The sequence below is a fragment of the Diceros bicornis genome, chromosome 15 (assembly GCF_020826845.1).
Source record: "Diceros bicornis minor isolate mBicDic1 chromosome 15, mDicBic1.mat.cur, whole genome shotgun sequence".
Taxonomy (NCBI): Eukaryota; Metazoa; Chordata; class Mammalia; order Perissodactyla; family Rhinocerotidae; genus Diceros; species Diceros bicornis.
In genome coordinates, this window is record NC_080754.1 from 33,348,388 (window position 1) to 33,369,326 (window position 20,939).

General features: G+C 36.3%; 1 protein-coding gene across 3 annotated transcripts in view; it reads right to left on the minus strand.

Moving 5' to 3' along the window:
* Nucleotides 1-1,691: 1,691 nt before the first annotated feature.
* Nucleotides 1,692-20,939, minus strand: part of CCDC50 (coiled-coil domain containing 50) — a 68,471-nt gene continuing 49,223 nt past the window's right edge. For all 3 annotated transcript variants that reach the window (XM_058556111.1, XM_058556112.1, XM_058556114.1), the window contains 6 exons: nt 16,665-16,780; nt 16,193-16,237; nt 15,978-16,082; nt 14,104-14,183; nt 9,383-9,489; nt 1,692-8,063 (listed from right to left, as the gene is read on the minus strand). In XM_058556111.1, the coding sequence (XP_058412094.1) occupies nt 8,044-8,063; nt 9,383-9,489; nt 14,104-14,183; nt 15,978-16,082; nt 16,193-16,237; nt 16,665-16,780 (473 nt within the window). In that variant the 3' untranslated portion in view covers nt 1,692-8,043. The remainder of the gene's footprint in view (nt 8,064-9,382; nt 9,490-14,103; nt 14,184-15,977; nt 16,083-16,192; nt 16,238-16,664; nt 16,781-20,939) is intronic.

A 20,939-nucleotide genomic window follows, 5' to 3' on the forward strand; every position in this document is an offset into this window, starting at 1 on the left:
TGGTAACCATTACACAATCTACACATACATCAAAAATCATATTGTGCAACTTAAGTACAATTTTATGTCAAAATAACATTTTTCTAAAAAAACAACATAATGATTAGGAATGAAGCCTTTCAGACAAATGCCTAGAAAGTCTTTGTGACTTTCCAGGGCCCCAGTAGTATACAGGGCTGCCCTCTTTCTGAGGCATCTTAAAGGAACCCAGCAGCTTTTGACAGCAGGAATCCTAGAACGTTAGACCTGAAGGAGAGCTTAGAGATCACCAACTCTCACTGCAATGTGCCTATTATAGGTACAGCAAGACAAGTGAGGTGCTGAGGATATAAGTGGTGTCCCAAGGTCCTGAAACAAGTTCACAGCAAAGCCAGGACTAGCACCCAGGTCTCCTTATTCCTGTCGATTTCTTCAGTACACTATGTTGCAGCCTTTAATTTGTTTGTTTTTTTAAGCATGTAACCCAGACATAATGGAGAGGAGGAAACAAGTGGTATTTCTGACCCTGAAATGGGGGTGAAATTGTCTTCAAACTCCTATCCTATGACTTGTAGTAGTCCAAAGCCTTCTTAAAGATTTCACCAAATCTCCAAGGTGTAGGACGTGGATAATGCTCTCTGGGCTGCCTTTGTTTTGAGGAGAGGCTTTCTAGTGTGCTGCCTCACTACACCACATGGCCACAGCCTGACACTCAGCCTCAGCCATATTCCACAAAATCCACCCAATCATACTGGGCACCTCCTACCACAGATTAAAGGGAGCTACATAATTACATATTTAACAAATTGGCTTCTGGATGTGTCAACTTTTTTCACCGGCAACTTTCATCCAGTAATCCTTTAGAAAATGAAGGCTGAAATCAACACACCAAATTTCTTCAACTAAATAAAATTATAACAGCTGCACATCACTGGTGCTCCGTAGGCATCCTTTGGTGATATACAGTACAGATATACAATAGAGATCATTTAGATGCCCTATTATATTGCCAGAGAAGAAACTGAGGCCTAGAGAATCTGCTCGAGGGAAACTAAATAGATGCCTCTTTAAAAATCAGTTGTCAGTGAAAACAGTACCTTATTTTTAAGATTCCTGCTAAATTTTTGCAGAATCAGTTTCCATATCATGGCTATTCTATCAAACCAAATAAGATAAATGAACAAGCCTTATAAAGATAAATTTTTAAGATTCCTGCTAAATTTTTGAAGAATCAGTTTCCATATCATGGCTATTCTATCACACCAAATTAGATAAATGAACAAGTCTTATAAAGATAAATGTTAAATAAATGGTAGTTATTATTAATATCTATTTTCCCAAAATTCATGGAGTCTCAGGTGTGATGCAGACCAAGGTGTTACACTCGCGGAGTCTTTACTAGTTCAGATTATTGTGTGAACATCCACTTACGTGTTTTTCTCCCGAAAACATCAACCAAGCCACCAACTACCATGCACAAAACAAAGCCATTTCTCTAACTAATTTTGGACTTGGGAGTATTTGTTGAGTATCGCAACGTACTAGACACCAATATCAACAGAAAGTGGATGGAACTGGAATAAGAAAATGCTACTGTTATTAAACAAAGACATATTCAGGTTACTTTGTACAGAAGAAAAAACAAATAATAGTCCCAGAACTTCCCAAGTCCTTGAACGCAGTGAAGAAAACATGAGACAGAGACCATTGGCTTAACAAATGGATGACTTTATTAAGAGAGAAGGACAAGATTGGTGTTTGCCTTAGTCAAACCATCCAGGAGAACGAGCAGACTTACACAATACTTTGGTTTAAAAATTATTCATAATATCAATGTTAAACCTGATGTTTAAAGAATCAAATGGGACATAAGGTGTAAAAAACAAATCATAACAACACAAGCTTGCATAGATGAATTAATGTAGATGTACAACTGGCATCTGAGGGAGGTGTGAGCACTGGAGAGTCCGAATGACATTACCACCTCACCCTCCCAAGACACATGAAAGTCACCAGCACCACGTTGCTCATTTTCCTCAATGAGGGCATCAGCAGGAACAACTTGTGCTGTATGAAGGTGAAGTGAAATAGACTGTTTCCACCAGTCTAGTCCAGATCATACATACCCACCAGTAGCCAACACCAGTCACCTTTAAGGCATCCACAAAGTGTCCCTCACAGTTTCACTTAATCTCTAGATAGGCATGTGGTCTGAGGTGGCCTCTGTTTTCTATCCTCAGATAGGCAACTGTATTCCATTAAGGTTCTGTTCAGGTCCATGAAGCAGCTATTTCAAAGCTGCCTCTCCCTCTGGGGCTTGGTTACAAACTGACGAAGACTTGAGATAATATCTCATTTGTTTTTTAAACATATCCACATTCCAAATGTCAAAGGGGTTCTTACCAAAGACTCCGAAACTACCCAGGCACTGTGTAGTACCTCTCTCAAGAGAGCACTACTCCAAATTATAACACAAATGACAGCACCACCTCTAATTTCCTGAGCAACTTGATTTATATGAACAAACTCTTGTACTTTATAATTCAGCACCTTTTCAAAATACAATATTGTGCTGGAATGGATTCTTCTTAAGGAAACCCCATCAGAGAGAATTCTCATTTTGGAACATCATCTTTATATGCTATCTTCCCACTGTACCTCCTCATTATTTACAATACTTCATGAAATAAATATTGGGTTGCCTTTAAGAGGCAGGTGAAAAATACAGCTATTTCTGAGAAAGGGCATTTGGCTTTCAGCATATATAGCAAAAGCTGAAGTTACAGCCTACAGGGATTCCACAGGCTAACTTAATCAGAAAAAATTCTGCCATCAAAAACCTTCTCACTAAACTTAACAGCTAGAAACTATTTTAGCAATTAGGCCTGAAATTCAGTGCAACAAAAACATATCCTAAGTACATGATGTGTAATAGTATATTTTCTCAACTGTCTTCTCTTTGCTGTTCTTAATCCTTGCTCTTTTGTGAAGGAAATGTCACTCAAACCCTGTCTTTCAATTCTTCTATTCTTTCTATATGAACTTCAGCAATGAATAATGGGGCACTAAGTTACACAATTAACTCTGTCCTTATCCAAAATGCTGAAACTAGCATAGAGCTGACTGCCTATGCTATGAATAGTTACTCAAAAAGAGAAAAACATTTTCTAGTTTGCTGAGAATACAGAAAAGCATATTAAATTGATTAGGAACATGTTTCTAGGCAGCGTTCACAAATAACATAAGGGAAAGAGAATGATTTTTAGGACTAGATATTTCCACAAATCAACATGATTACTTAAATGATTGTGTTAGCTTGGGGCATCAAACACAACCTTAAAAAACACTCTGGTGTCTTTCCTACCACAGCAAAAGTTTTCCTGGTTAATTTTCTCTTAAACGTAATAAAATAGAAACACTCTTCCCATCAAGAAATCTCCCATTTCAAGTAAATATCTCTGTTTTGTTTGGTTTTCTCCCTTTTTTTGTTAATGGTATGCATGTCAATACACAAGAGTGTTGGTGAAATTCTTACAAAACAGTAACGAGTGACTTCACTGCATAACAGAACCTGTGGAAATATCTTCTACACAGTCACTATAGAAAGAGAAGGACGGTCAACTCTCCATTATTCAAGAAATGATCACCTGAAGAATCTGGCCAGGAAATCCTCACTCTCCTACCAGCCTTTTCAGTCATGCCACTGCTCACTCATAGACTGAGAGGCAACTTGAAATATCTACCGGTGTATTTACAGGTCACCATAGCTCAGTGGGAGGATGTTTCTGTTGGCAAAGCTTCTGATGGCAAGGATGTTTGGGGATCACCTGTGAATTTTATATCTCAGTGGCGAGCTGACAGTCGTTCACATGCAGGAAGTACAGTACACTGACCTCGGTCAGAATCAAACTAATTTAAGGCAATACTGCTCCTGACAGACATTGGTGGCAGAAAGGCAGGTCTCATCAGAAAAGTGATTCTGTAGAAGTGAGATTTTCCCAATTTACCCTTTCCTTCTTGACTTCTCTAAATTAAATTTCAGCATTTCTAACAGCAGTTAAATAGTAGGAGCAACAACAGCCTCAACTCTTCCCTTTAATAACCTTACATATCAACAGGGATAAAAGAGACTCTTCTGCCAGGATTTGGATGACACAGTGCCCCATGCAGCATTATCAGGCAGTCGCTTCTCCCTGCCCATGTTACCTATTTATGGGCTAAGGAGGAAAAAAAGATTCTATCAACAGTAAGATAAGCAGTTATGGCTTTAAGACTCACAGGCACCACCAGATATGAGGAGAAAATGGGACCATTTTATCTAGTCACTTCTCTATGTGCAGTAAGTAACGGACGAAGTACTTTAAAAATCTATTTTTTCCTTTTTGCTGAAAAAGTAGGTTTTGATTTTTTTATGACTATTTCTAAAAAGCCGATGTTATCAGAATATGGCACGCTACATACAGTGAAATCTACCTAAACAGTGTTTCCTTTCCGTATTAATGTTCCCCACACAACTACTGTTTTCCGAAAAGGGAAAAAAGCCTTTGAGTCCAAGTTCTATTCTGTTCTCAGTCTTTCAGAAAGGTGATTACACTGAGGTCGTGATCCTTTATTAGGCCAAAGATCTTTCAGCCAATCACCCCAGCTACCTTGCAAGAAAATCATCACTGAATAAATGAATAATCTTGGTATTCCCCAAAGTGATTTTTATACAAAGGCAACACTCATTAAAAATCAAGGCCCAAAAATGTTAACCACTTATGTGGTAAACTGAATACACCATATTATAGCAGGTGTTTCCAAAGAACAATTTGGCACAAGACAAAATTTAGAGAATATTTGACAGTATTAAGGAAAAATAATTATCAATTAAAAGTTAATTATTTTTATACTTAAAAGTCCTGCCATTGAGGGAAAGGTATGGACAAAGTCAGCAACAAATCTATTCACCATCCAGCTGTAGGCCACAGTAGAGAAGAAAAGGAGAAAATGGGTCTGGTTCATAATTTTCTAGAGTTCAGTAGAACACAAGGCCCAAGGTCACACATTTTAGAATATGCTGATCTAGATCCAAGTGATCACTGCCATTCTGAAAAGGTTTTACTCCTGGAACCATTTATCCATATCTTTCTTTTCTAATTTAGATGTTTCTCTATGATCAAAAACCAGATAGCCTTTTTTACAGTTCATTAGTCTGTTGCTGGTTGTCGTAAAGTCACTTGAGAAACAGTAATTCAATGGTATGCCAAGCCACCTTCTAAAAATCTCAATGTTCTTTTAAAGCATGTGTAACAACTCTCCAATCTCCCAATAAAATATTTACATCTAACAAAGGTTTGACACTGGAGTCAAATTTTTTTCAACTCAAAACATTTAATCTGTCCCTTATCTAATCTTGCTTCCAGGTAATGACTTACAAAAAGTTAGGCTGTGGGAAGGAGGTGTACATGTCCAGTAGCCTTATGATAAGGCTCCAAAACATACTGTGCTCATTCAGTAATACTGGTGTTGATGGGGCCTGGCCTCCAGAGAGCAGAGGTATAGAAACAGAAAGATTTTCCTAGGCCAGAAGTCTTAGTTCACATCACATTAAAGCAAAATACATTGCGGGCCTAAAAATTACGTGGCATTTGTTCCAGCAGTAGTAACAGGAAGAAAATAAATGCTTCCATATTTATATAAAAATGACAAAGTGAAAAGCAGAGAACACAGTGAACAATGTTTGGCAGTTCCTTAAAATACAGTTGTTAGTTGCTTCTGTAGTCTCAAAGATAATTATTACATTATTTGAAAGAGAATAAGAGGATTTAAGTGGTTGCCTCTGATTTCTATCTCCTTATTCACAGAAAAAAAATTACTCTGATACTCTTTAAAAAGTGTTTGCTTTACAAAAAAATAAAATAAAAATATTTTAAAATTCTAATCTTTTAAAAACCTAAAAAAAAAAACAAAACAAATTTTCAACACAGATGTTGAATTGGGTGTCACAAGGAAAATATCACCTTTGGTCACTCACTAAGACAGCTGAAACACTAACATCCTGGTTACGTGTTAAATGGCCTGACATTTTCTGAATGAATTATCTCTAGTTAGCATTTTACAAAATAAATATGATTGGATAAAGTACATGAGAGGCAAGAGAAATGCAGAATTTTTAAAGTAAAACCGATCATTGTATGAGATAGAAAAATAAACATTTATAAAACAAAAATATGGCAAATGATGTTGCCCATTTGCCTAATTAGCAAATAAAAATACATTATGTTTTTTTCTTTAAAGCTACCATAAAAAACTTTTTAAAATATGAAGCAAAATCACAGGGCAGACAAAGGAAAATATAGCATTACTATAAGTCAACAATGCCTTACTTAGCTTTGGATATTGAAACCACCCTCTGGAATTTGATTTAAGGCTAGGACCTCCATTTTGCCTGCCCTTGCCTATTTAAATGAAGATTTTTCTTCATTCGTTTCCTCACAGCCATTCAAAGTCCTATTATTTTCCCTTTCCCCCATTTTTCTGAAATGACTACATCTCTTAGGGTTTTGTTTCTTTCTAGATTATCAATTTCCCCAAAACTTAACTCTTAGATGGCTTTTACTCAAGTTCCTAAAATCCAAAAACTTTATGAAACTAAAGATCTTTCTCACAACGAAAGACTCAAATCCACTCTGAGAAACTAATCTAAATAGCTTTCTGAACATTGCCCAATTTTAAAGTTGATCTGGAAAGATAAGGCAAACAAAAGGCAGTTTCCAGTGGGAAAAGAATGTATTAACAACTTTTTCTCTAGTCACCTATATATTTCTTTCCTAAATAAACACCATACTAAAACACCAAAATATTAGATTCATACAATGAAAACAGCAAGTCAAGCTGCAGGAATATGGAAATATATATGGATCTTGATTGCCATTTATGTTAACTAACTATTATGAGAAAATAAGTATTTCCATAAGGTTAGAAGCTAGAGAGACTCAAGATATCTTGAGGAGGGGTTTAAAGGCTTTGTACAAAGGAAGCCGATGTCCATGTATCATTAATGAATGTGTAAAACCAAATACATGGATAAAGAACCACTTTATCAACATTAACTTCATGTTGAATTAATCTAATTATTGACAGACGCACAAAACGTTTTTGAGAGGTTGCCAACAAATACTGCTATGTTTTTAAGCAAGAAGAAAATTTCAGTATTCGGCCAGAAAGAACGATGGTTTCATCACCTATGTGAACATCTTCCAGTTCCATTTCCCTCGGCTCTACAAGTAAATGTAAAACAAGAGAAGGGATACAAAGTTTTTCATTTTCAGTTGACTTTGCAGAGACCTGGGTTAAAATTTCATAGAATTAAATTTTTGCCAATAAATACTAACAAACAGCCCGATGCCCAGAGGCTTCAGAAAGCCTTGCTACTGAGGAAGCAATAGCAGAGAAAGCGTTAGAGAATGACATCTGGGCCAATTCTCCCAGGAGGACTTATAAGGACATGCAAAACCTCTACAGTCCGGGTAGTCAGGATAATGTATTTCAACTTATCCAGGTGTGTCTGTGGTTTTTAAATATTTTATAGTTGTGATATTTTTTCCCTGAAGAGTACAAAAAGCAAAAGCCTCCGTCTTTCAATACGTCATACACTAATGCACCAAAAAAAGCTATTTCTTATATTATTTTATTCTGCATTGCATCCAAATATTATGTTTCATTTTAATCATTATCTTCACAAAATTCTAATTGCTAAATAAAGCCTAGTCCCTAGACACCAATACTCCATACCTAACGAAAATGGCACTTTATGGAGCTCTTACATACTACATCCCAGGAAGTATATGCAGCATAGAGGTGGCCAATATTCAGAAGCTAGATTTTCTTGTACTGCCCAAGTGATCAGGAATAACCAAAACATTTTAAATGAATTAAAACTATTTATGGTCAGAAAAACAGTCAAGGATAAAACCCAGGAATACAAACGTAAAAGGAAAAAAAATAAGCGTGGAATGCATTCTGTATCATCTAGCAGTATTTGCTACAGTGAGTCCATTTTCAAGGCAGATTCCTAGGTTTTTACTGCTTATAATGGAAACCTGGGGAGAGGAGGAAAAAAGAAGAAACATCATTAATGAAAAATCTTCGAACTCTGTTTTTCCCCTTGCTCAGGCGATATAATCTATCTTTATTTCCATGCATTTCAAGTGGTTCATGTTGTCTTTGTTCCTGACTGTACAATATTTGCATACAGAATCAGTGTGTTATTTTAATATTGTGTTTCAAATGTATGTCAAGGACAGGAAGGGACTCCTAAAAAGTAATACATGCATAGAATTTGAGAAAAAAGCATCATGAGCTACTTTCAGTTAAAACCAGGGATGGTGAAAAGACCACCAACTGATGGGAATTGTAGTATATAAGCAGTTTTGATAAGGTACAACTAATTCCATCTTTTAAATAATGTCTTGTGTCTTATTCTCAACATTGGATGAACGTCAGAATGGGGGGGGCATCAGCTGGATAAGGAGAATTTTTTCAAAAATACAAATGCCTGGAAACCCCCCTCCCCTAGAAATTCTGATTTAATTAGTTTGGAGTGGCAGTTGTGCACTGGTATTCTGTAACGACAGCAGAAAAGAAAATTTAAAGAAGTTTGGGAAGGCTACCATTGGATTTGGAGAAAAGAATAATAAAAACATCACCCTAAGAAATCTTCAAAAACCATAACAAATAAACATCATTAATAAGGCTGCATCTATGTGAAGTCTACTGCAATCTGCTTTCATACATTTTACTTATAAGATCCTGACAACATGACTATTAAAATCATCTCCACTTTTAGACAAGGAAATTAACACAAGAAACTATATTTTCATTATCTCATTTTATGACTATCATAAAAATACACATAAGTGAATGCTTGGAAGAGCATCTACACTCAACTATTCCTCTCATTTTACAGATTTGGTCCAACTGAGACCACATAGTCTTTCCTCATTTTCTTTGCCCCATTTTTCTTCTGTGAAAAAGTTTTGCGTGGTGTGTATATTTTAAATCTAATTAATAGAGTCATGGGCAGATGGGAAACAAGAGCCAGTATAGAAAAAGCCCAGTAGATCTAAATGGGGACACAGTCACCCTTTAGGAATCAGATGAAAGCCGTGAACTCTCTCTGGAGAAAAATACAAATACATAGAAAATCTTACATTCGACTTAAGATGTTTTATTTTCTGTTTTTTTTTTTTTAATCTTTTTTGTTTGTTTTTTAATAAATGAAGAATACTACAATGATCTACTGAAAGATAATTTATTTTTCCATTCTAGTGATCTGTAAGACAACATTTGATTTTTCCACCATAGCATGAGGATTATAAAAAACAGATCTTAAACTTGACAATATATATATTTTTCTTACCTTTATGAGAGGACTCTGCTTTTGAGAAATGACGTGTGGAATTATGCTGGTTTGTAAAATGAGTGCAATCCAAATCCTCAGGATCTGTCATGGTAGGTGGTGGCGGCCTGAAGGAAAGTCAGAATTTAAAGGGATATGCTAAGTAGTGGTGACTACAATTCCACCTCTCACTGGGTCACATGGTAAAAACATTTTTGGTAGAAATGCAAAGCCATGATATTTTAGAATTCTCTTTTTAGTTGCATGACCTTGGGTAAATTATTTTATCTTACTGTTCCTTTGTTTTGATGTACATAATTCAATAAAAACAGATATTTTCTGAACACCTAATATGTATGAGGCATTGTCTTAAAGGCTAGAGAAACAAAGATTAACGAGACCGGACCACTGCCATTAATGTAAAATTTACTTTGTTTTAGTAGGTTTTATGAAGAAAAAGAGGAAGAAAGGAAAGGACAGAAGGGAAAAAAGCAATAAAGAAAGTTAAGGAAGGAAGGAAAAAAAGGAAGGAGGGTGGCAGCTAAGGAGGAAGGAAGAGAGTCTGAGAGGGAAAGGACATTGGTCAACATGTAATATTCAAAGCGAAGTTCCTTAATCCACTAGGTGGCAAAGCAGAGCTTACAGAAAAAAAGGGCAGTTATACCTTGGCAACTTTTCATGTCAAAAGAAGACAAAATGCAAAAAACACTGGGAAATTTTTACTACTCCAAACTTTTTATTAATTTAATTGTGTTACACAGATTTTTGCAAACATTTGGCATTGATGAAGAAAAAAATCTATCCTTTTGTTGTTGTTTCTCAAAGTTGTACTCAAATTTTGCACTAAAGCACGGAACCAGAGAAGGTTAAGAAAATTTGTCAAATATACAACCATTTTGTAGGATGTTTTGTGTAATTATATATACAATCCAGAAGGCCTAAGTATTCTGAAATTTGGAAAATTATGGTTAGTTTGGTACAATGGGCTCTGTCATTTAAGAATAAAGGCAAGAGTTCTCAAATTTCTCACCCTCTCCCCAAGCAGTAGGTCTCTCCCTGGGTCTTCAGCTTCTCGAAGAGGTCAGCGCTGGACGTAAACTCATATACATATTGAGGACTACACTATGGGTTCTATATGGATGATCTCAATTAACTTTCAGGACAAGTATGCATAGTAAGCTATCACACACATATTTTAGAGTTAGATTAGGTTAATTGAGGTAAGTGATCTGTCCAGGTTCACACAGTTGTTAAGCGGCAGAGTCAGGGTTCAAACTCAACTGGACTTCAAAACCAGTGCTCTTAACTGCTACACTATGCTATGCTACAGAAGTGTGTGTTCGTATCTGCAGCAGTATCTGCTTTCAAGACTATATGAAATATATCTTTACTTTCAAACAGTATTTGACATATATTTTTATATTTTCATGCATTTGTTATACACATGTAATTAATGTGATTATAACAAATGACGTCGCATTTTTCTTGTTTTTCTCTTTGAACCATTTGTTTACAATTAGAAATATAGTGTTTTTCTTTCATTATCAACTGACATTTATAAGACGTACCTTAAATAAGTAGTGTAAAACTTGGTAGATAGAGTTGAGACAAAAAAATCTGACTCCAAGATTAAGAAACTCAACTTGAAAAAACAGGTGGCTAGGGAAGGAACTTAGACCCAAGAAAACAGGATTGGTAATCAGGGTGGCAGAGTCTATTCTTTACTCTTTTATTAACCTCATTAGGCAATCAAAAACCAGAAAAACAAAAGCCGAGTGGTACTCAAAAAAACTCCATAATTACTGCCTCACCATCAACTCATCATCAAGCAAAAGGAAGCTAATATGTGAAACAAAGCACAGGACACCAACAAATTCTCTAAGATTTCAACATAAGGATAAACAAATCAATCTAGAATGACCTCAGTTCTCTTGGTTTTGGGTTACATAGAGAACAAATTATCTCTTCCTGCTTCCAGAGGTCCTATCAAATTATTTTGTGGCACTGGAGACGGCTATTTCAAAGTTAAGGGTATTCCTATCCAAAGCTGGAAAAATCTTGTTACCAATAGTTTGTTTTATAGTTTCTGATGTATTAGGATTACTTGCTTCCTACCGTTCTCACGAAATGATTTACATCTTTAAGTTAGTGATATAGCCAAATACCCTTCAGAATTCATTCAAAAGTCATTTCTTCAAGAAGCCCTCCTAGACACCCAGACCAGGTTAATTGTCTCCTTATGCTCTTATAACACCCTGTACTTTTCATCCATAGCACTGAACACAATCATAATAATTATTTGTTTAGATTACATATTTCATGAGAGCAGAAAAGAGTTTTTTCTTGTTGACTGCTGCTTACTCTAGTTCTGGGCAATTATTAGGGTACTCAATAAATAAGTAAGTGGAGTAAGTGCAGATAAATATATTTCACATTCATAAGAATGCTGTAGGAACTAAATGAGACATAAAATCCTTAAGTTTTCCTAAGGGAAAAATGCAAATAAAATACCAAGTAGGATTACCAGTATAAAGTCTTATAGTTAGAAGAATTTGGAACTTCGGTTGAAACTTTTTCCAATTACAAAATATTGGAAAATATTCAGATTGCCAGCTCGTTCTCTATTTCCTTAGAGAGAGTAGAAAATCTTGTAATGAACAAAGAGACTCATTTTTGACAATGAATAAGCTCTACATGAGAATGTGCTTCTTCTCTATTATTACTACACTAAAGTAAATATCTTACCTAGGAAGCTCCATGTTTTTCAATCCTTGAAACCATTTCTTTCTGTACAAATGGCTAACTAAACTTTTCCATCATGATTAAATGTGAAAGAGGAAACCACAGACTAGCCAGAAAGCATACATTCTGATATTAGTTGTATAACATAGCTATAATAAGATAATCGACTTTAATTTTTAACTATGAAGCTATACGTTTCATAAAATTCTTATTCATTTTTGGTTTGTCATATATATAATCTTTCTGTAAATGATATTTAAATACAAATGTTCCTCTCAAGTCAAAAAAGACTTCAGTTCTACTAGTCATAGGTCATTTTTCACTCATTTACAATAGCCACTTTTAATACAGGATCATTTGTTTACTCATTCTTTCAATATGTCAAATATTTTTAAGAGTACCTATCATATTCCAGAAACTTGTTTTCAACTTGAACAAATCTTTTTAAATAGCCATCCCAGACTGTTCTATCCTATCTGCTGTCAAAGTTATTAGTGTTCTAAAGAGCCAATGACTTTAAAGATGGCAAAATAACCCTAAAGATGATATTAATTCACTTAACTAAAAAAAAGTATAATAAGCCACAACTATCAGAGAACATATTAGTTACTTCTTATTTTACTTAGATATTGCAGAGATGTAAATAAAACTAAACACTGTAGTTATAAAAATCTGCTTTAAAAAATGTTTGGCATGTGCTTAACTAAAAGCTACAAGAAGAACCAATTTTATATAATTAGCTAGACTATACTACTGTTGTCCTAAGAGCTTTACAAACCTGACATAATTTTCTGAAAGGTATTTATTTTCTGAAAGCCCATGAGTTTAAAAATAGAGTATGGCTTTTTAAGGACACTAAACATATTCACTTTAAGGAAACAAGTCTAGCAGTTTAGTGTGGGTCATGAATGGAAAAAACAGTGTACATTTTTCAGTGTGATAAAACTTACATTTTAAGAATTAATAAATGTATTATTAATAACCAGGGCTGAAATACAAGGTTTTAACAATTTAGAATTTTCAAAATGTTAGCTTTAGTGTTACTTTTGTCTTTTTCTATTTAATGTTCTCTCTTCCCATTCCAATTATATTTCCTCTTGAAAAGCAACAGAAAGCAATAAAGAAAAAAAAAGGCTGCTTCCCCAGAAACTTAAATGTTGACAACTTGAGGTGGAAAGATAGCAGTTGCTCCATAACTATGACCCAAGACTGCTTGAGAGAAGTCAGAAAGAGCATCTACCACAGCCACAGCCATCTGATCTAGTGGGATTTAGAACAGTCTACAATGACTCAAATAAGTACTTGCCTAAGACATTCAGACACACACAGAAATGAATTGAAGCATATGTAAATGTCACACACACACGTGACCATGAAACTCAGTAAAAATTTAAAACCTGAGATTTTACTTAGGAATATGGTTAGTTTCACCCCTTAGCTGAGGGCATTGATTCAGTGAATCTAGAGACAAGAACTGGTTCTAACAAAAAGCACATCTTTCCTGGGGCCAGCCCAGTGGTGCAGCGGTTAAATGCACGCACTCTGCTTCAGCGGCCCAGGGTTCGCAGGTTCTGATCCTGGGCGCACACCAACGCACCGCCTGTCAAGCCATGCTGTGGCGGCGTCCCACGTAAAGTAGAGGAAGATGGGCACAGATGTTAGCCCAGGGCCCATCTTCCTCAGCCAAAAGAGGAGGATTGGCATCAGATGTTAGCTCAGGGCTAATCTTCCTCACAAAGGGGAAAAAAAAAAAAAAAAGCACCTCCTTCCTTCTACACCTCAGCTTCTGTAAAATTCCTCATCTTGCTGATTTGACTTGTTTAACCCAATTTAAGAATGGAAACCGAGTTTGAAAATAATCCTGCAAGACTTGATACCACCTCATAATTGCAGATTTCTGGATCTCCTCTCTCTGAAGAACATACACTCTTCTAAGCAAAGAACACCTACTTACTCACCCCAAAGTTAATCCTCACTATCCTTTTCAGGTGTCACCTTACCGTGCTGGCCTGTCATTCTTAGAACGATGAGGTTCATCACTTTCTTTTGACTTTGAGTTTGACGATTTAGCTGGTTTTGGCTACAAGCAAGAAAAAAAAAAAAAGAAAAAGAAAAATACACACACAGAAAATAGCAAAGAAAGAAAGATCAGGTTTAGAAAATATCTAAATCATGCAAACTCTCCTTTAGTGATTTCAGGTTACTTACATTCAGCTGAGCAACATAAAATATTTTTAAATACAACCACTGAGAAATAAAAAAAATTAACTCATGACGGCTATGGTGGAAGCTGTCAGTGCAGCCAACGAGTGGGCTAAGCACACACGAACATGTTCCCCCACAAGGGTGTGCCTGGCTGCCCATTATTAACATCACAGCTGCATAGCACTGATAAGAACTGGTGGACTCCCAGAGTTTGTGGAATCTAGGTTTGTGCTCTTAAACTTATTTCTGAGCATCTGACTTAGGCAGGATGATTTTCAAGCCAGGAAACTAAGGCACATTCAAGCCAACTTTTCTAGGAGAGGAACTGTACCAGCACCAGTTATAGAATCTAGAAATTCTAGAAGTCCTGATATTGCTGGCAATGTGGCATTCCCCCTCTTACCTTCCTGATTTGTAATCCTTAAAAATACCTACGCCTTCATAGTTGCGTTCAAGAATCTGAATAACTCCTAGACAATTATTTGTGGCTTAATTTATGTAGCAGAAGCATTTGGCAACCCTTCTACTAAACTGAAATATGTCTGTTAGGAAAGATCCTGCGTTGCTTAGAGGGTAAAAGAGGGAGATAAATATAAATAATTAACATGGAAATAACACTTTCATTTGTTTTTAGACTGACAACTGAGTAATTGAGTAAGAGGCAACAGTAGAGCAATATTATTACCACGGTTTCCATGTCTTCTTTCTCCACTTAACCAATGCTGACATGGAGACAGGATCCGAGACCCAAGGGAGGAATTTGTTTGAGGAAAAGAAGGGTGCTAACCATCAGCCGTATCATGGACACACACCGCGGCTGCATCCTTCCAGGATGAGTACAATCTCCCTCTCTAAAAAGCCTTACCGTAGGAATTCTTGCCTTCTCCTTTGTTGCTCTTCCTTCAGCCAGCTCGACCTTGTATTTGCTAGCTGTCTACAGCTTGTCTTCCTCTCTACCTTATATATTATCGTGAGGAAAATATCTCTGTCTTTCCCTGTAAGTCCAGAGTGGCGCTTTGCACACAGTAACTAACAAGTAAAGTCTTTTAAATTGAACTTGCATCTACCACATACAACAGATTATACAGCAGAACGAACTGCAGTCACTGACGTTTTGTCTACTATGTCTGATCAATGAGGGGAAGATGACAGCTCAAGCTCACGCTAGACACTTCTTGCACTCCGGCATAAGCAATGATTGCTGGTGACAAGATATCTCTCATTCTGCCATGGATCAAGTGATGTCAGAGGAAAGAGAAAACAGCTGGTACATAATCAGGACTGAAGGACAATACAAGCAGATGGGGAAAGTAGAGAGAGGATGAGAAGGCCACTGTGGAAACCTGAGAGCATGTGAAAAGGCTGCATTCTCCTATAAACTAAGTATAGAAACTAAGACTGCTCATGACTAGACGCACTTGCATCTCAGTTGGTCTTAAAATGATTGGAATAAACTTCAATCTTAGCAGTAACTTTTTACATAGTTCCTTTCAGGAATTCAATATGATTTTTCATGGTGAAACAACTTTTATAAGTCAGATTCACATACAAGATACAGATAATTTGTATACTCTAAATATATTTGCAAAGCATTCCCTAAAAGCAGAGACCCTTTTTCATTTCTAATTTTGTTTCTAATTAAAAACAAAGAAAAAAGAACAGACCCTACCTTCCAATCAGGGTCATGCTTTCTTTTGTCCAAAGATGATTTCTCCCGCTCCTTGGCTTTCTTGTAAGCTTTCTTTTCTTCGGCCATTAGAAGTCTAGCAATTTCCTAAACAAATCCAGTCAATACCACTGATTGGCAGAGTTGTGGGTAGAAAATTACTGAGATATTTCCAAAGAATATTGGCTAAACAAATTCATTAACTAACATGAACTCACCTCATCCTGGGCTACTTGAGCTGCTCTCATGTCTACCTGGGTAGCCTATGGTAGAGAATATACAAAAAGAATAATTTAACTGAAATCTATGCTGTCCATTTTTTAAAATCTTACATAAAATAAACTGGTATTTGAAACTAGCTGTGATTAACATCCCTAAGTTGATAATCAGTTAGTATACTTTCACCAGCCGAATATATAGGGTCTATTTTTATCAAATTCTACCATAGATTCTCAGAGAATTATCCGAACTCAATAATGGACAGACAGAGATATGGAATTTGGTTGTTAATGCTTACTCAGTAAGTAAAACTAGACACTATGCTTATTGTCTTGATTTTTCCACCCATAAAAAAGCTATCAGTTTGTCAACTGATAGAGGACTATAATGCCTACTATATAACCTCAAGAATGATTCAATTCACAAAAAACCTACTGATTCACCTGAACTTCTGCGTTACAATTTGCTTACCAAAATTTCTTCTTCTTGCAGTTTTCTGGCAATTTCTGCATCATACCATTCCTGATTCCTGTGGGTCACTCGTGAGGGAGTAGAGACAGCTTCTTTCATCCCTCTCGGCTTCATTCCTAGAAAAAACTCAAAGTAATAAGGCAACTGACTTTGTTTTCTGAAAAGTTGCAAAATTTACGGTAAAGAAGGTTTTTCTTTTCTTTTCTTTATTTAATCTATTTATTTATTTTGGGATGAGGAAGATTGGCCCTGAACTAACATCTGTTGCCAATCTGCCTCTTTTTGCTTGAGGAAGATGGTCCCTGACCTAACAACCGTGCCCATCTTCCTCTATTTTGTATGTGGGATGCCGCCACAGCATGGCTTGATAAGCGGTGCACAGGTCCGCGCCCAGGATCCAAACCTGCGGACCCCAGGCCGCCGAAGCGGAGCACACAAACTTAACCACTATGCCACAGAGCCAGCCCCAAGAAGTTTTTTCTTTAATATCTAACACTGACAATACTGCCACCACTCCAAAATTCAGTGTAGGGTGCACTTATGAAATAATTTTTTCCCCTAGGCATGGAAGTGGTGATGCAGATAATCCATACATTTAAATAAAATTACCCACCCAAACCTGCCTGGTAGAAACTCCCCTCTCACATGGTTTCTTCAACAGCAGAAAATCACACAAGGAACTGTAAGTGAGGCTTTTGCAAAATAGGAAGTGAAAAAAAAAAAAAAACTTAAGTCACTAAAATAAAAAGAATGTAGAGAAAAGAAAGTTACAGAACTGGAGTTTTAAAGAGGCCAAGCTGTTGGGACTGGAGGAAATGAGAGGCTTCCCGCTATTTGCCTCGGCCTTGCGTATCTTAGCTCAAAGGGGAGACAGACAGCATCCCCTGCGGGTCAGGCGACAGCACCTGTCAGCCAACCAGCGGCCCTGCCACAGCTTCTGCTCTGATGGGCAACTAACCCACGTGCTTTAGATCTTTCCCAGAGCTTTGATCCGTTTACCTGTGGCTAAATTTTAGGGAAGATATAACATAAGGGAAATATCAGAGCACAATGACCCTACAGTTCTATTCCTCTGAGGAGAAAGGAACATGGGAGAACAGTGGGGAATTTTGGCTTTTTACTCTTAAATTTTATAAGTTGCATATATTTCTTTTATAACTTTTAATTAAGTGGTAAATGCTAATGGCTATTTCAAAACTGTGGACATTTCCCTGTTTGTACACTCCATAAATTACAATTATGTAACAATGTGAATATATTATATTCAGAAATAATACAAATTTTTAATGCAGTGAACAAGATTAACTATTTGGAATAGTGACTTTCAGTAAATGGATTACTGAAGGGAGAAAGAAAATTTACTCCTAATTGCCTATTTCTTTTTATCAGTGGTTCTCAGCCATGGCTATATATTAGAATCACCTGGGGTGCTTTAAATAAACACAAATATCTTTGACTCAAACCCCAGGGATTCTAATTTAAGCAGCCTGAGTGAGATTTGGCCTCTGGTAGTTTGTTTTTTTAAAATCTTAACAGTTGATTCTTATTTGCAATTAGTATTGGAGCACTAGTTTAGTGTACTGTGGCCATCAAAATAACTACACTGAAACAATTTTTATCAAAATGTCTCCCCACACTCCATTCACTTGCTTTAAACAAGAAAGAAAAAAGGAAAGAAAAAAAAATACAACTAAATGCTGGGCAAATGAAGACAGTTTATCTGATGAAGCCTTTCCCTGTAGAGCTTTAAACCTAGCTTTGTGGTAAATCCAAAAACCACAGACTCATCTGCCTTTCCCACAAATACAGACTATTAAACCTGGCTTTCTCAACTTCAGGCCTATCAGTACCTGATTCCCCAGAACAGAGAATGCACTTCAACTTCACATCATCTCTAGAGCTACTGAATCTTATGCCAGGCTGGGCGGGTTTTAACCCATATTTCTGAGTGGTCTGGGACAGTCAGGAAACAGTGGCATAATCCCAAGAGTGGACCATATTTAACGGAATATAAACTTCCCTGAGTAATGTTTACTTTGGTCATAACTAGAAAGGCATATTTCAGGGAAAATACACGAAATTAGATACGGAGGTTGGCATTGGGCCAAGCCAGTGGACAAGATAGATTGCTATACCATATTCCATCTATACAAAAATGACACTTCAGTGAGCAGCCTGAAGCCTAGTCGAGGACGACAGGAGGGATCACACTTATGCCTTGCTCCTTCAAGTTTGCCATCCAGTGAAAGAAACAACAGAGTGGGATGTGCTCAGATCTTGAGACATTAAACTTTCTCCACTACTATGCCTCCTACTCTACACCACAGAGTTAACTGAGAAAATATTTTGTTTTACTATCTATCAAAGACACTTGGAAGGCATTCAAACAAAATAGTCAAATGAACAGTCTTAACTGGTTTGACAAGGTGATAAGATTGTGACCTCTTGGCAATTAAAAAGAGAAAGACAGACCAATAGAACAGAACAGAGAGCTCAGAAATAAATCCACGCCTATACAGTCAATTAATTTACCACAAAGGAGCAAAGAATATACAATGGGGAAAGGACAATCTCTTCAAAAAATGGTGCTGGGATAACTGGCCAGCCACATGTAAAGAATAAAACTGGACCACTATCTTATACTATACACAAAAATTAACTCAAAATTGATTAAAGACTTGAACATAAGACCTGAAACCATAAAACTCCTGGAAGAAAACATGGGCGGTCAGCTCCTTGACACTGACCTTGGAGATGACTTTTTGAATTTGATACCAAAAGCAAAGGCAACAAAAGCAAACACAAACAAGCTGGACTACATCAAGCTAAAAAGCTTCTGCACAGCAAAGGAAACCCTCAACAAAATGAAAAGCTACAGAATTGGAGAATATATGTGCAAATCACATATCTGATAAGTGGTTAATATCCAAAATACAGAAAGAACTCATAAAACTCAATAGCAAAAAAAACAATCTGACTTAAAAATAGGCAGAGCATCTGAATAGCATTTTTCCAATACAGATGGCCAACAGGTATATGAAAAGATGCTCAACATCACTAATCATCAGGGAAATGCAAATCAAAACCACAATGAGATATCACCTCACACCTGCCTAGGCTATTATTAAAAAGACAAGAAATAACAAGTGTTGGCAGGATGTGGAGTAAAGAGAATCCTTGCACACTATTGGTGGGAATGGAAACTGGTGCAGCCACTATGGAAAACAGTATGCAGGTTCCTCAAAAAATTAAAAATAGAACTACCATATGATCCAGCAATTTCACTTCTGGGTATTTACCTGAAGGAAATGAAAACACTAACTCAAAAAGGTATATACACCCCTATGTTCACTGCAGTATTATTTACAATAGCCAAGACATGAAAACAACCCTAAGTGTTCATTTTTGAATGAATGAATAAAGAAAACGCAGTTTGTGTGTACACACATACACATACATACACACACACACACACACACACACACACACACACACACACAGGAATAGTATTCAGCCATAAAAAAGAAGGAAATCTTGCCACATGCAACAACATGAATGGACCTGGAGGGCATTATGCTAAGTAAAACAAGTCAGACAGAGAAAGGCAAATATATATAATCTCACTTATATGAGGAATCTAAAAAAACAAAAAAAACCAAGCTCATAGATAGAGCACAGATTGGTGGTTGTCAGAGGCAGGGTGGGGAGTGGGTAAAATGAGTGAAAGGGGCCAAAACGCACAAACTTCCAGTTATAAAATAAACCATGAGGATGTAAGGTACAGTATGGTGACCATAGTTAATAATATTGTATTGCCTATTTGAAAGTTGCAAAAAGAGTAGATTTTAAAAGTTCTCACCATAAGAAAAAAAATTTGTACTTATGTATAGTGACAGATGTTGATTAGACTTATTGTGGTGATCATTTCATAATATATACAAAATATCAAATTATGTTGTACACCTGAAATTAATATGTCAACTATACCTCAATATATATAAATAAATAAATAAATAAATAAATAAATAAATAAATAAATAAATAAATAAGAATCTGAGGTAATCTCTAAGTCACAAATGTTTAGAAGGAAAAGAGTTTGTTTGAATTTTTGATATACCACTGGAACTTGCATGTCTCTAAGCAGAAAATCTCCACAGACTGGAATACTAGATTTCTGGATTGACAGGACTGCCCACTCAATGTAGTGCCCTCGGTACCAGAGGTGAAAAGAGCTTTTGTAAGTATGTAAGAAGGAACTTCCGATAATGAAGTGTA